This window comes from Dendrobates tinctorius, unplaced genomic scaffold (genome assembly GCF_039654945.1).
Source record: "Dendrobates tinctorius isolate UK_male_01 unplaced genomic scaffold, ASM3965494v1 ptg000073l, whole genome shotgun sequence".
Classification (NCBI taxonomy): Eukaryota; Metazoa; Chordata; class Amphibia; order Anura; family Dendrobatidae; genus Dendrobates; species Dendrobates tinctorius.
The window spans coordinates 4,813,851-4,829,164 of NW_027361741.1; the positions used below are offsets into that span (position 1 = coordinate 4,813,851).

The 15,314-nt window shown below is 41.7% G+C and overlaps 1 protein-coding gene across 2 annotated transcripts in view; it reads right to left on the reverse strand.

The window, feature by feature from the left end:
- Positions 1 to 439: 439 nt before the first annotated feature.
- Positions 440 to 15,314, reverse strand: part of TMEM119 (transmembrane protein 119) — a 45,722-nt gene continuing 30,847 nt past the window's right edge. The window contains exons 1-2 of one of the 2 annotated variants that reach the window (XM_073582583.1): positions 4,528 to 4,628; positions 440 to 2,678 (exon numbers count right to left, since the gene is read on the reverse strand). In XM_073582583.1, the coding sequence (XP_073438684.1) occupies positions 1,785 to 2,663 (879 nt within the window). In that variant the 5' untranslated portion in view covers positions 2,664 to 2,678; positions 4,528 to 4,628 and the 3' untranslated portion in view covers positions 440 to 1,784. Of the gene's footprint in view, positions 2,679 to 4,527; positions 4,629 to 15,314 lie in introns of those variants that run through there. The other variant, XM_073582584.1, reaches the window with a different exon arrangement.

A 15,314-nucleotide genomic window follows, 5' to 3' on the forward strand; every position in this document is an offset into this window, starting at 1 on the left:
GGATAAGGAGCCATTTATACAAGGATAGGGGTTAAGGAGCCATGCATACCAGCACAGCGCCGTGGGGAGCCATGCATACAATGACAGGGACAGGGGAGCCATGCATACAATGACAGTGATGGGGAAGCCATGCATACCAGGACAGGGACAGGGAACCATGCATACAAGGATAGGGGATAAGGAGCTATGCATACCAGGACTGGGACGGGGAGCCATGCATACAAGGATAGGGGATAAGGAGCCATGCATACCAGGACAGCGCCGTGGGGAGCCATGCATACAATGACAGGGACAGGGGAGCAATGCATACAATGACAGTGATGGGGAAGCCATGCATACCAGGACAGGGACAGGGAACCATGCATACAAGGATAGGGGATAAGGAGCTATGCTTACCAGGACTGGGACGGGGAGCCATGCATACAAGAATAGGGTATAAGGAGCCATGCATACAAGGACAGGGACTGGGGAGCCATGCATACCAGGTTAGGGATGAGGAGACAATGCATACCCGGCTTATACTTGAGTCAATAAGCTTACCCAGTTTTTCGCGGCAAAATTAGGTGCCTCGGCTTATACTCGGGCGGCTTATACTCGAGTATATTCGGGTAACTGGCATATGATTAAAAAAAATCTGTGTTTTTCTTTATAGAAATACATGATCACCTGTAAAAAAAAAGTATATGTAAAAATACAAATATATATATATATAATGTTTGAGTTTAACTACATCTACAGGTCAAAACCATACTTATGACATCCAGATAATTAATTCTATCTATAAAACTGCAAACTCCAGACCACTTTGAAACCATTTGATTTCTATTGTGAATATAGTTCTCTACTTCCATATCTATTGTTTCAGAATCCATTGCTTTAATGGGTTTAGGGTCCATTTACATAATATTATCGGAATGGACATTTGGATTCCACGTCACCTAAACCATATTTCTTCTTTCCCTATTCCTTTTATACACATACATTTAGCATTAGTGGCTAGCTGAAAATAAATCTTGATTCCTTCTTGTCCCATGCATTGCTAGTCATTAAAGACTGGATCTGTTCTGTTTTACTCAAAAGTGAAAACTAAAACAGTTGTCATTTGGATTTGTGATGAAAGTAAGGACATAAAAACAGCTTCACTTTTATGATAGCAATGTCACACCTTTTCACACCACCACATCGTAATTATACATACAGGTTATATTGCATGGTATAAGTCCTGAACTGCAGTGTATACGATGCTCTTGAATTAACAGACATGTTTGATCAAACATCCACATTCTGCCCAAGTCCAAGTCCATTGACAGAACCCTGGTGCTGGCACTGGTAACTAATTTAAGCACTTAAGCTTAATAATTGAAGCAGATGAATGGATGGAATATGTCAAGTTCAGATCTCTGCAACTATATAAAAGGTTCTGATGCAGATGTGAAGGCACAAGAAAGTCTAATAAGGTATATACATATCATTTTTAATCATTAAACAATTATTGTGAGCTGAAATTAAACTCAGATAATGCAACCAGTTTAACTCTCAATTTCTCATAAAAAAATAATGTCCTTGAGATTTGAAGCCATTTTTCTTTTTCTTGAACATACAAGAATGAGTAAAAGAAATTGTACATGACAGTTAAGTGCTATGGTTTTCCCTTCAATGTATTCATTGCCTCTAGATAAAATAATTGCGTTCTTGGTTACATTTGGAACCATCTGCATAGTAACAGAATTTCCTTTCCTCAAGTTAAGTTTAATTTGAAAGTTTTTTTACTAATAATATTTCTTCTAAACCCCACATTGTTGTGGGATTGACTCAGATTCTTTACTTTCACATGGACTTGTGTTTTCCTTACCACAGTCAGCGGGCAAAGGATTTGCTTCCTCGATGGTGCTAGTACCTTCTTCTGTTGCACTTGTTGAAACATTTTCTTCAGCTGGGGCCTTAGGAGTTTCACTCTCTGGCTTAGTTTCCTCAGGAGGCTTTGTTGGAGTCTCCTCCGATTTATCAGTTGGACATTCATCTTGTGGTTTGATATTTTCTTCACATTTGTTACTGGTGACTACTTCTGTGTTCTCTTCTTTAGGTGTCTCAATGGTTTCTTTTGGTTCGTCTGGGACTTTTAGATTTTCCTTGAAGCTGGCACCTTTGGTTGGAGATTTAAGGTTTTGTGCAGCATTAATAATGTCAGCTTGTAGCTGTTTGGTTGAATCTACAACTTCTTCAGTTTTGGAAGCTTGTGCTTTTTCAGGAATCTCATTGAAGGATCTTACACCTCCATTTTTGTCATCGTGGTTCACATACTCTTTGTGGGAGAATGAAGAAGGGTAATAGGCAGATGCTTTATGTTTATGACTCATAATCACTGCTGCACACACTATAAATATCAGCAAGATGACCAAAGAACCCACCACGATAATGAGCAGCATGTAATCTTTTAAAAATTGAGTTACATTATCCATGAAATTGGTGGTTGTGCCATTCTCATTTTTGACAGAATTTTCTGTTGTAAGTGCAACGAGGTCAAGGCTCTCAGTAGGAGAAACTAAAGTTGTGCCTTCCCCTTCTCCACTTCCGTATTCAGACTCAGTCGTATATCGAGCCAAAGAAATGGGACAAGTAACAGCAAGGACAATACATAGGGTCATAAGGTATCCCATGGTCATTCTGTGCTTCGGTCCCTTTAAAGAAGAAGATCATTGACTATTAACAAATTAAAGTGATAGCAAAGATATAAATAGTTTCCTTACATAAAACTTGAGTATAAACATTTCGAATAAAATACATGGAAAAAAATTAAAATGACTCTAAAATTCTATTGTTAGAATTTAATTGTTAACGCTTTGATTTTTATATTCATTTTTAGGCTGTGTGCCCACGTTGCGTTTTTAAGCGTTTCCGCGGCGCTTTTAGACAAGCGTTTCTGCTGCGGAAACGCTTAAGAAAAGCATCCAATGTAATCATAATGGAATCCGCACATGTTGTGCTAATGGTGCGTTTTTTTCCGCTGTGGAAACGCTTAGCAGAAAAAAACGCAGCATGTTCATTAATTTTGCGGAAACGCGTGCGATTCCGCATACATTCAATTGTATTGCAAAAACGCATAGGAAAACGCATGCTAAAACGCTTAACAAAAGCGTCAAAAATGCTTACAAAAGCTCTTCATAAAATGCATGCGTTTTCCCGGGAAGAGGGTGTGTGTTTCCGCTCAGGAATATTCTGCATGAAAAACGCTATGTGGGCACATAGCCTAAAAGTCTATTCTTGTATTGAAAGGTAGATGGGTTGGATAAGAGAACAGTACAGTTACAGACCATAAAATCAATATATACTACCTGTCAAATAAGCTTACAAATCCACTGGAGAAAATTTTCCAGCTCAAACACATTTGACTAGTGAAACAAGTTCACAACTTGTAGCCCTGCCCCCCTCTGTGCCTACCACATCTGGGCTCCGTCTGCCCTTTTGTTGTAATGTACTGTCCCTAGAGACTCCAGATCCCAGGCTCACAGGTTAGGAAGGAGAAAATATTCCACATCTGGAGGAAGCCGCAGTATAGGGGAGGTGCATCTAGCATTTTATTGTAGCCTTCAGATTTAGAAGCCAAGTTGAATATACAGATTTTGTATTCCATTCTCTGAGCTTGGAATCTTCAGATTATGATGATATGCTTTTAGAGGAATGTTTGATCACAACGTAAATGCTCTAATCCCCCTAAGCTAAAAACTTAATCATATTTGTTTAGGATACTTTGCTATAATACAGTTTCTAGTAACGCTGGAAAAAAACCCAAAAGTTAAAGTTATCCTAATATTGATGCATACGGTGCACATTTTTGGCATCCATTTATTTGACACCTAGAGACTATGAATAGAAATAGCTAGACTGATCCACAACATTTTAATTTGTGATTTAAAACATACAATCCCAATTGTTCCAAAAATGTAATATTAGAGATAGTCAAGAAAACTAAGACTTTGTTCATATTCCCCCTTTTTTTTACTGTTTTCTCTGCTTTTCCATTGTTTTTAAAGGCAATACTTGACTAGTCTTACTATCAAAAACACTGGTTCTTTATGGAATTCAGGAACCATTAGGATTCGTTAGGATCTATTTGAGAATAATGGAGCCATAAACATCACTTAATGAGGGTAATATGAACAACGGCCAATGTCTCCAGGCAACAAACAAAAAAATAGTAAGAAAACCCTTCGTATAAAAAGTATCATACAAGCCTTATAATGTTTCGCTGGTGTCGGTACTATATACATAGTTTTAGAGAAATATAGCACATAATGGGTGCATAAAATAATAAAATACTCAGAAATACAAATTCACCTACCAAAGATTTTTGAATTCCAGCTGAAAAAAAAAAGAAATTTCCTGCGAGCCACACGCCAGCTGTGTCTTAGGACGTGTACTTAAGAAGGACGCTGTTAAATATATAAATATATACAGACATATCCCTTCCCCTATGGCCCAGTGATTTGTTAGTCTGGAAGTCAGAGACGAGGGAGCATGATAACTTACTGTATGTGCCAGGCTTGTAATTTCCTGCAGGCTCTGCTGCTATGATAGCTGGTCTCCCAACTTCTTCTAATGCAGACTGTTTTCATTAAGGGAAAGTAAAGGGGGGGAGGTATAGGCTCAGCCCTTAAAAAATAAAATCCCTCCTGCCTTTTCTGTGCATCCTTCTGGATCCAGAGGCGGAGACGTTTAACCCCTTTGCTATAAAGGGGAGAAATCCAACTCATTTACTCTGTCGCTAGAATATTTTATACTTGGGTTATGGTTTCTTTAGACCAACTAAATGTCTCTGAAAACAATGCTTTAGAGTAACTTTTAAGTATCATGTACTGGCACATCTAGTGGTTATTATATCATATTTAAAGCTAAAGAATTAGTTTTGACAATACACAGTCATGGCCTTAGCTAGTAATTGAATAAAATGACCATTTCATTCAAAATTACCTGCAACGAGAGAGCGCAAAGGCAAGAAATAGAACAATATATCGGCATATTGCTACCGAGAAATCTACCTTGAAGACATTTTTGTTTTTGAACATATGTTTTACGAATTACTGCTGAGCAGATGATATGACAATACTCTCCAGACCATACCAAAACACTGTTATATACATTTTTCATTTACAAATTATTACCCCAGATAAAGCTCTGAAAAATACATCAGTGTAGGAGGATTGGTATAGTTACGAGTGTTCATGTACTTTGAAGTTAAAGCCACTCTATGAAAGCAATGTCCTTAGGCACACTTTCTTCTCTTGAACAGATATTTTTCCTTAAAGGTGGCACTTATGATAGATTTCCCCCTAACCGTAGATATACCACCATCCTGTCAATCTATACTTTCCCCCTAACCGTAGATATACCACCATCCTGTCAATCTATACCATGTCTTCTTAACCTATTGTTGGTAAGTCATAAGTACAGTGAATATTTATACAGAAATGACGCTTCTGCTGGCCTCTGCCCGGCATTTCTGTGTCATTTTGTGGCAGCTTTTCTACAAGTTGAAATCAGGCTTTACATGGAAAATATGTGGCTGGCACGGTATGCTAAGTCTAGGGAAAAGAGCATGTGCAGCATTTTTATCTAAACCCATGGACGCAGTCATCTGGTGTCTTGTATGAAGATTTCCCTACCTTGTATCCAGCTCTTAAAAATATGGCAATGTTATTTTAAAGTATTGTATACAATGAGAATTTTTCTTTAATCCAGAGCAATACAAGTGAAAGTAAGTACACCTTACTCACAAAAGTGATGAACTTGTGCTGCCTGACACATACAGCTATGTTCAGAAGAGTTCCAAACCGATCACTGAACACTGCCATGCGTGCTAACTGTCCTGATTTTTTGGAAATAGCTCCAGCAAGATTGTGGTGTCCTGTGCTGAAAAGGTGAGGGGATTACACAACCCCACAACAGGTGTTTAATGGTTTAAGTGGGGTTTTCCCAGATGGGATGGGAAGGTGGGACCAAAGCATCTGTAAATTTTCAGCATCAATGTTGGTAACTTTGCAGTACAGGACAGACATAATTTAATGTCTTATTAGTTTCTATGGGAGGTCCGGATTGTCCATCTGTCCTATCAGACAGATTACCGCTGCTCCTAAGCTCACAGTGGGACAGCACTCCCTCTCCACTCCTCACTGTCTGGGCCATCTCTAAAACCTGGCAATAGAATGCTCTAAACTTAGATCAATGGGCTCATGTGTGCTGGCATCCCGAGACAACTTTCACAGGATTCAGTGGTGAAACATTTCTTTGATGCTGGTTTCTAAAATTGTTGCAAAATCGCTAATTTTTTTTCTATGATTTCAAGAGTAAATAAAATACAGCATGATTTCATCCAGTGAACATGGCCGCATCTGTCACCCAATTACATATCAAGTGTCTTTATATAGTGTCAGTACCCTACCCTTCCAGCTGGCTACCGTGGGCTGCTGGTAAGTATTGCAGTTAATTAATGTAAGGCCTCCTGCAGACGACTGTATTATTGGTCCAATTGCAAGCCAACGAAACACTGGATCACACTAGGGCCATAGTTATTCCTATGGGGCTGTGCACATGCCCTAGCATGATCTGATATTTGGGTTGCACTCGGCCACACTAGTCAATGACTCCGTGGAAACCATTCGACTGTACTCAGACGACAACTGAGTGCAGTCCAATTTCCACGGACTGACAGAATGAAGAAGATAGAGAAAAGTTTTTCTCCATCTTCTCCTCATCCGAGACAATTGGATCACGCTATGCTCACACTCTGATCAAAGTTTGATCAGTATGTAATTTACATAAACGACCCGATTTGCTTTGATGAGAAAACATACAGTCGCCTGCAGGTGCCCTAAGTGAGACCCCTGAATAGAGGTGACTGAGAAATATATGAACAGTCTGATCTAGTGTGCTGGCATGATTATATGTCTAGATATCTATTATATACTAGATGGTGGCCCGATTCTATCGCATCGGGTATTCTAGAGTCTCTGTTAAAATAAAAAATAGTTATATACTCACCTTCCGACGGCCCCCGGACTCTTTCTCTCCACTCCACCCTCCCGGCATTTTCCGGTTCCAGTAATGCTTTGCGCGAAACACTGCTGATGACGTTGCGCTCTCGCGAGAGTGACGTCATCTCCGGTCCTTCTCGCTAAGCATTACTGGAACCGGAAGATGCCGGGCACGTGGTGAGAGGAGGGACAGAGTCCGGGGGCCGTTGGAAGGTGAGTATATAACTATTTTTTATTTTAATAGAGACTCTAAAATACCCGATGCCATAGAATCGGGCCACCATCTAGTGTATTATACTCCTGTTACACCCAGAGCTGCTGTCACTGTTCTGCTGTTACCTAATGTATTGTACTCCAGTTACAGCCAGAGCTGCAGTCACAGTTCTGCTGTTAACCTAATGTATTGTACTCCAGTTTCACCCAGATCTGCAGTCACTGTTCTGCTGTTATCTAATATATTGTACTCCAGTTACTCCCAGAGCTGCAGTCACTGTTCTGCTTTTACCTAATGTATTGTAGTCCAGTTACACCCAGAGCTGCAGTCACCATTCTGCTCTTACCTAATGTATTATACTCCTGTTACAGCCAGAGCTGCAGTCACTGTTCAGATCTTACCAAATGTATTGTACTCAAGTTACACCCAGAGCTGCAGTCACTGTTCTGGTTTTACCTAATATGTTGTACTCCAGTTACACCCAGATCTGCAGTCACTGTTCTCCTGTTACCTAATGTACTCCTGTTACACCCAGAGCTGCAGTCACTGTTCTGCTGTTACCTAATGTAGTGTACTCCAGTTACACCCAGATCTGCAGTCACTGTTCTGCTGTTACCTAATGTATTGTAGTCCAGTTACACCCAGAGCTGCAGTCACCGTTCTGCTCTTACCTAATGTATTATACTCCTGTTACAGCCAGAGCTGCAGTCACTGTTCAGGTCTTACCTAATGTATTGTACTCCAGTTACACCCAGAGCTGCAGTCACTTTTCTGCTCTTACCTAATGTAGTGTACGCAAGTTACACCCAGAACTGCAGTCACTGTTCTACTGTTACCTAATGTATTGTACTCCAGTTACACCCAGATCTGCAGTCACTGTTCTGCTGTTACCTAATGTACTCCAGTTACACCCAGAGCTGCAGTCACTTTTCTGCTCTTACCTAATGTATTGTACGCAAGTTACACCCAGAACTGCAGTCACTGTTCTACTGTTATCTAATGTATTGTACTCCAGTTACACCCAGATCTGCAGTCACTGTTCTGCTGTTACCTAATGTACTCCTGTTACACCCAGAGCTGCAGTCACTGTTCTGCTCTTACCTAATGTATTGTATATGTACAGGACTGTGCCTGTGTAATGAGTGACGCAGCAGTGATGCCTTTAATGGCTGTAATGTGCCTGTACAAAAGCGATGAGGCCATGTCGCCACGACGACTAAGCGACTGTCGCTGATTGGTTGCGGCAGTTAGGCCGTGACCAATCAGCGACGCAGGATTTCGGTTACAGACAGACATGATAAGACAATTATATATATAGATATTTATACAGTAGATATATATTTATAGAAATACAGTCATGGCCAAAAGTATTGACACCCCTGCAATTCTGTCAGATAATACTCAGTTTCTTCCTGAAAATGATTGCAAACACAAATTCTTTGGTATTATTATCTTCATTTAATTTGTCTTAAATGAAAAAACACAAAAAGAATTGTCCTAAAGCCAAATTGGATATAATTCCACACCAAACATAACAAAGAGGGTGGACAAAAGTATTGGCACTGTTCGAAAAATCATGTGATGCTTCTCTAATTTGTGTAATTAACAGCACCTATAACTTACCTGTGGCACCTAACAGGTGTTGGCAATAACTAAATCACACTTGCAGCCAGTTAACATGGATTAAAGTTGACTCAACCTCTGTCCTGTGTCCTTGTGTGTACCACATTGAGCATGGAGAAAAGAAAGACCAAAGAACTGTCTGAGGACTTGAGAAACCAAATTGTGAGGAAGCATGAGCAATCTCAAGGCTACAAGTCCATCTCCAAAGACCTGAATGTTCCTGTGTCTACCGTGCGCAGTGTCATCAAGAAGTTTAAAGCCCATGGCACTGTGGCTAACCTCCCTAGATGTGGCCGTAAAAGAAAAATTGACAAGAGATTTCAACGCAAGATTGTGCGGATGTTGGATAAAGAACCTCCACTAACATCCAAACAAGTTCAAGCTGCCCTGCAGTCCGAGGGTACAACGGTGTCAACCCGTACTATCCGTCGGCATCTGAATGAAAAGGGACTGTATGGTAGGAGACCTAGGAAGACTCCACTTCTTACCCCGAGACATAAAAAAGCCAGGCTGGAGTTTGCCAAAACTTACCTGAAAAAGCCTAAAACATTTTGGAAGAATGTTCTCTGGTCAGATGAGACAAAAGTAGAGCTTTTCGGGCAAAAGCATCAACATAGAGTTTACAGGAGAAAAAAGAGGCATTCAAAGAAAAGTACACGGTCCCTACAGTCAAACATGGCGGAGGTTTCCTGATGTTTTGGGGTTGCTTTGCTGCCTCTGGCACTGGACTGCGTGACCGTGTGCATGGCATTATGAAGTCAGAAGACTACCAACAAATTTTGCAGCATAATTTAGAGCCCAGTGTGAGAAAGCTGGGTCTACCTCAGAGGTCATGGGTCTTCCAGCAGGACAATAACCCAAAACACACTTCAAAAAGCACTAGAAAATGGTTTGAGAGAAAGCACTGGAGACTTCTAAGGTGGCCAGCAATGAGTCCAGACCTGAATCCCATAGAACACCTGTGGAGAGATCTAAAAATGGCAGTTTGGAGAAGGCACCCTTCAAATATCAGGGACCTGGAGTAGTTTGCCAAAGAAGAATGGTCAAAAATTCCAGCAGAGCATTGTAAGAAACTCATTGATGGTTACCGGAAGCGGTTGGTCGCAGTTATTTTGGCTATAGGTTGTGCAATCAAGTATTAGGCTGAGGGTGCCAATACTTTTGTCCGGCCCATTTTTGGAGTTTTGTGTGAAATGTTTTGCTTTTTGCTTCATTCTCTTTTGTGTTTTTTCATTTAAGACAAATTAAATGAAGATAATAATACCAAAGAATTTGTGTTTGCAATCATTTTCAGGAAGAAACTGAGTATTATCTGACAGAATTGCAGGGGTGTCAATACTTTTGGCCATGACTGTATATATAGTACAGTTTATTGGACCGACATGGATTTAGATAGATATATAGAAAAATAGAAACAGCACCGACAGTCTAATGCTGCATAATCCAAGTAAGGCCGGGGTCACACTTGCGAGTGCTATGCGAGAAACTCATGTGAGTCTCTCTCACCTCAGTACCCAGCACTGCTGCCGGCGGTTCGGACCGGAGCGTTCAGCTGCATAGAAAGACATGCAGCCGCACGCTCCGGTCCTGAGTACAGGTGGCAGTGCCGGGTATTGAGGCGAGAGAGACTTCTCGCATTGCACTCGCAAGTGTGACCCCGGCCTTAGACCTCAATCAGGTCTACAATAGATAATATCCAAAAATGGTAGCACCAATATGTGAAAAAATAAGGTGCTTTATTAGTGCATATCCAACAGCAACATTTCAGTTCTTTCTAGAACAGGGGTCTCAAACTCAAATTTACCCGGGGGCCGCTGGTGGTAGAATCTGGGTGAGGCTGGGCCACATCAGGTTTTCCAGAAGAAAAGCTCTTTCAAAAACATTCCAATGTTATCAAATGTCTTAATTTTTTTATCTTATTTTGTGTTAAAAATAAAAATAAATTAACAAAATCATAAGAAAAAATAAATCAATAATAAATAAAATGAAAATGATAATAATATAGCAGATATAGAAGACTGAAGAAACCACATATAGTTGCTGACTAGAGAAATGTAATTATTATTATTCACATTCAGATGTCTGTATTAACAGTTCTTTAACATTTAACTTTCTGAACATGAATGGAACATTGAACATAAACTGTTTTGAACATGGCTTCTTACATGGCTGCCTACTTCTTGCTGCTAGAGATCTGGCAGCGCTTACTCTCGCATAGCCGAGCCACATTTGGCTTAATTGAGGAAGAAGTTGAGACCCTCAGTAGGGCTTGAAGATGCTCATCAGTAAATCTGGACCTGTACTTGGACTTATTGAAGTTCAAGGTAGAGAAGAGCTTTTCGCACAAGTATGTGCTCCCAAAAAGACACATGGTCCGCTTGAACATTCGGGAAAGCTCAGGGAAGCTGGGGGGCAATTCTCTCAAAAATTGCCTGAGCTTGTCTGCTTTTCCACTCACCTCCCTGAACTTGCTTTGAGTTCTGAGTTGCACTGCAGGTCAATGAGCTCCATTTGAAGCACAGGAGGGGCATCTTGCACATCAAAGGAGAAGGGGTCCGCAAAAATTTGAAATGTGGCTCTGTGCGTCTTGAAGTCTGCAAATCTGTGATCAAATTCCTCCTGTAGCTTCAAAATGACATCCATACTCCTCACCACTGAATGGTGTGCCTGCTTCCATGAGTGCCCTGTATGCTGGGAATGGCAAAGGTTTGTCTGAGAAAGCTGGGCTTTCCATAACATAAGCTTTGTAGAGAATGCTCTCACCTTGTCATAGGCAGCACTGAAAAGTTGCCCCTGGCCTTGTAACTTCTTGTTCAGTACATTAAGCTCATGTGTGATATCAACAAAAAAAGCTGAGTCCACGAGCCATTTTGGATCACTTAGCACAGGAACAGCAGCCCCATCTTTCTCCATGAAGGCTTTCGCTTCCGCTCTCAACTCAAAAAATGTCTTCAATATGTTTCCCCTGCTGAGCCAAAGTACCTCGGTGAAGTAGAGCACATCCCCATATTCTGACTCCATTTCCTCTAAAAAATCACGAAATCTTCTGTGGTTTAAGCCCCTTCCTTGATTTGATTTGGTTGATGCATTTCACAACGAAAGACATCACATTGTCAAACTTCAGGCATTTGCTGTAAAGGGCCTGTGGATGGATAATGCAGTGCAGAGCAATGACCTCCTCCACACCTTCCTCTTCCAGTTTTTTTTAACAAGTGCCACCAGTCCATTTTTCCTCCCTGTTATTGATGACGCTCCATCAGTTGTTATTCCAACAAACCTCCTCCAAGGTAAACCAGCATTCTTAATGGCATCACACAGCTGGTGAAATATCTCCTGAGCGGTGGTCTGGCCATGCATTGGAATCACTGTGAGCAACTCCTCTCTGACTTCAAAATTGTCACCAACACCACGGACATAGATTGCGAGCTGGGCAGTGTCGGTGATGTCTGTGGTCTCATCAGGAGCGACTGAGTAGACACTGAAACATTTTGCTTTCTCACAAAGTTGATCATAAATGTCACTTGACAGTTCAGAAATGCGCTCTGCTATGGTGTTGGCAGAAAGGCTGATGTTGCTAAACTGACCTTTCTTTTCTGGACAGACAATACTTGCAGTCTGTAATATGCACTTTTTTACAAATTCACCTTCTTTGAACGGCTTTCCTGCTTTAGCAATCATCTCACTAACCACTTAGCTAGCTTCGACTGCTGCATCATTCTCTTTGGTTGCTTTCTTAAAGAAATCTTGTTGCCTCAGTAGATATCTTTTAAGATTAGCAACCCGATTGGCTCTTTCATCTCCCTGGTATTTTGCATACTCTTCAGCATGTCTAGTTATATAATGACGTTTCAAATTGTATTCTTTGTGCACTGCAACTTTCTCTGTGCAAATAAGACACATCGGGATGGCCCTGTGCTCAACAAAGAAATATTGCCCTTCCCACTTTTCCTGAAATTGTTTGTGCTCATCACCAACCTTTCTATTCACTGCAGGCTTTGAAAAAAGACATGTTTGGGGCTGTGTAATAGATAATTCCACTTGGTGTCACTGTTTCAGTGTTAGCCGATGCGTCTTTTCCGCTTTTTTTCTGTCCCGCTGAGCAGCAATTTCCACAGCCGCCTCCGCTTCTGAGCCCGGGGTAATGGCGCAAGTTCGCAATAAGGCCGGCTGATGTCCCGCCTCCGAGAGCAATATACCGCACCGCCCCACCGCTCATTCTGAATCCGGTGCACCTGAGTCTGTGGCGTGGTCCGGTCCCTGCCCGGCTGCTCCTGCTGCATGTGTTGTGAGTGTGACTCATACGCTTTTCCTGCTGACAGCTGGCTGCTGTGACTGTCTAGCCATCATCGTACTCACCTCCTGCTGCTGCAGCTCCGATGGTCCAGCGCCGACATCTTCTTCCTGTATGAGCGCACGGTCACACGTCACGTGGTACCGCTCATTAAGCTCTTGAATATGGGCGCCACGCCTATGAGAGTGAAGTGGCGTCCATATTCATGACCTTAATGAGCGGTACTATGTGTGACTGGGATTTCACATGCGAAACTCGGCCGTGTTTCTCGCATGTGTGATCCAGGCCGAGGTGAGGGCCGCAAACTATTGTCCCAAGGGCCCATGAGGTGAGGGCCTCAAACTATTGTCCCAAGGGCCGCGAGTTTGAGACCCCTGTTCTAGAACCTTTCTTAAGATTGAGAAAGATTCCAGAAGGAGCTGAAATGATGCTATTGGATAGGCGCTAATAAAACGCCTTATTTTTTCGCTTATTGGAGGAGTGCTGTCGTGTTTTGGGTGATAGATAGATAACCAAATCTGCACAATAGACTGTACTATATATACTGTACGTTGCTCAGTCAATTATATTCTAACTAGAACAATTTAAAAAATGCAAAGTGAATGAACTAAAAAGAAATTTAAATCCAATCAACATTGGATTTGGTGAGACCCACCATTAAAACATCAATGTTTCAAGGTACACTTGCACACAGTTTTTGAAATAACTTGCAGGATGGTTGTTCCAAATATCCTTGACAAGAATCAGCTTTGCTGATTATCATATAGTGTAAATGTAGTCGGGGGGGGGGGGGGGGGGGAGTCAGTGCTGTAAGCGAACTCATGCCCCCCTTATAAAATTGCAGAGTGCAACAAAGTTCCTGTTCTTGACAGTAGAAATGAGACACGCAGGCAGTGCAAACAGGCAGAAGTTATGAAAGCTGTGTACCAACAGACAAAATACTTGCTCCATAAATAGCTAGCAAGCTGGAGATGATGAGCGCTAACTTTGAAATTGCACTCTTCCAAGGCTTCAGAGAGGCCACAGAAGTGCATACACAATACCCCAACCTAAGCAGCAGTTTGGTATAATAGGGCGGCAACTGATAAAGTACCTCCACAGAGGTGAGCAGAGATGGTTAATTTCTATGAGTGGGGACTGTAATCATTGGATAGATGAACATTAGCTACAGTACATGCAGGGTTCCAAGAATTGCCACCACAGAGTAGAGAAGAGACTCTTTAAAGGGAATCTGTCACCCTTTTTTTGGCCTATAAGCTGCCGGCATCGACATCAGGGGCTTATCTACAACATTCTGTAATGCTATAGATAAGCCCCCGATGTACCCTGAAAGAGAAGAAAAACGAGTTAGATTATACTCACCGGAAGGGGCAGTCCAGTCAGCGCAGGCACACTACTCTGCCCTGTTGAGAGCAGAGCAGAGTCCTGCAGTGCGCAGGCGCTGGGAGAGGTCAGAGAGGTCCGGCGCCTGCACACTGCAGTATTCTGCTCTGCCCTCAACACAGGGCAGAGCAGTGCGCCGGAGCCACGACAGAAAGGGAAGCTCATAGGCCAAAAAAAAGGGTGACAGATTCCCTTTAAGAAAGACATCCGCCTGGAGGCAAGGAATTCCCATACCAGACAAGCACTGAGAATGTGTGATTTGTTGTATTGAGAGTGGCACAAAAACTGTGGCAGAGTGCAGAAGTAGCAGCTGATAAGATTGCCAGCAGGCTATATCTACTCTCAGAGAGTGCCACAACAAGTGTAAGCTCACTGCTGTTTATATCAATTAAATACCTCTTTTCAAGTCAAGTGATCACCTCTTATAAGAATTGTGAAACCACCAAGCTTTTTGTCTCTTGTAAAATTATGTAATCACCAAGGCTCTTTGTGAATAAAACTGATGTTGGATTTTCTCCTGTGTTCATTTTGATTTCTTCTACCCTTCCTAAGTGAAAATCTATTTTACCATCAAGGGCCACCACATCTATAATATTATTTATAAGGACATATCACCAACCCTCATATACCTATCACTAAACTCAGTATTCGCAAGAGTGAGGTTCTTGTTCAGAACCATGCCATCTCCAGCACTCAGCACTGAGTCACTTTTCTTCCAAAGTTTGCAGCACCTCCCAAGCTAAAATAAAGCTGGTAAACTTGAAGATAACTAAGG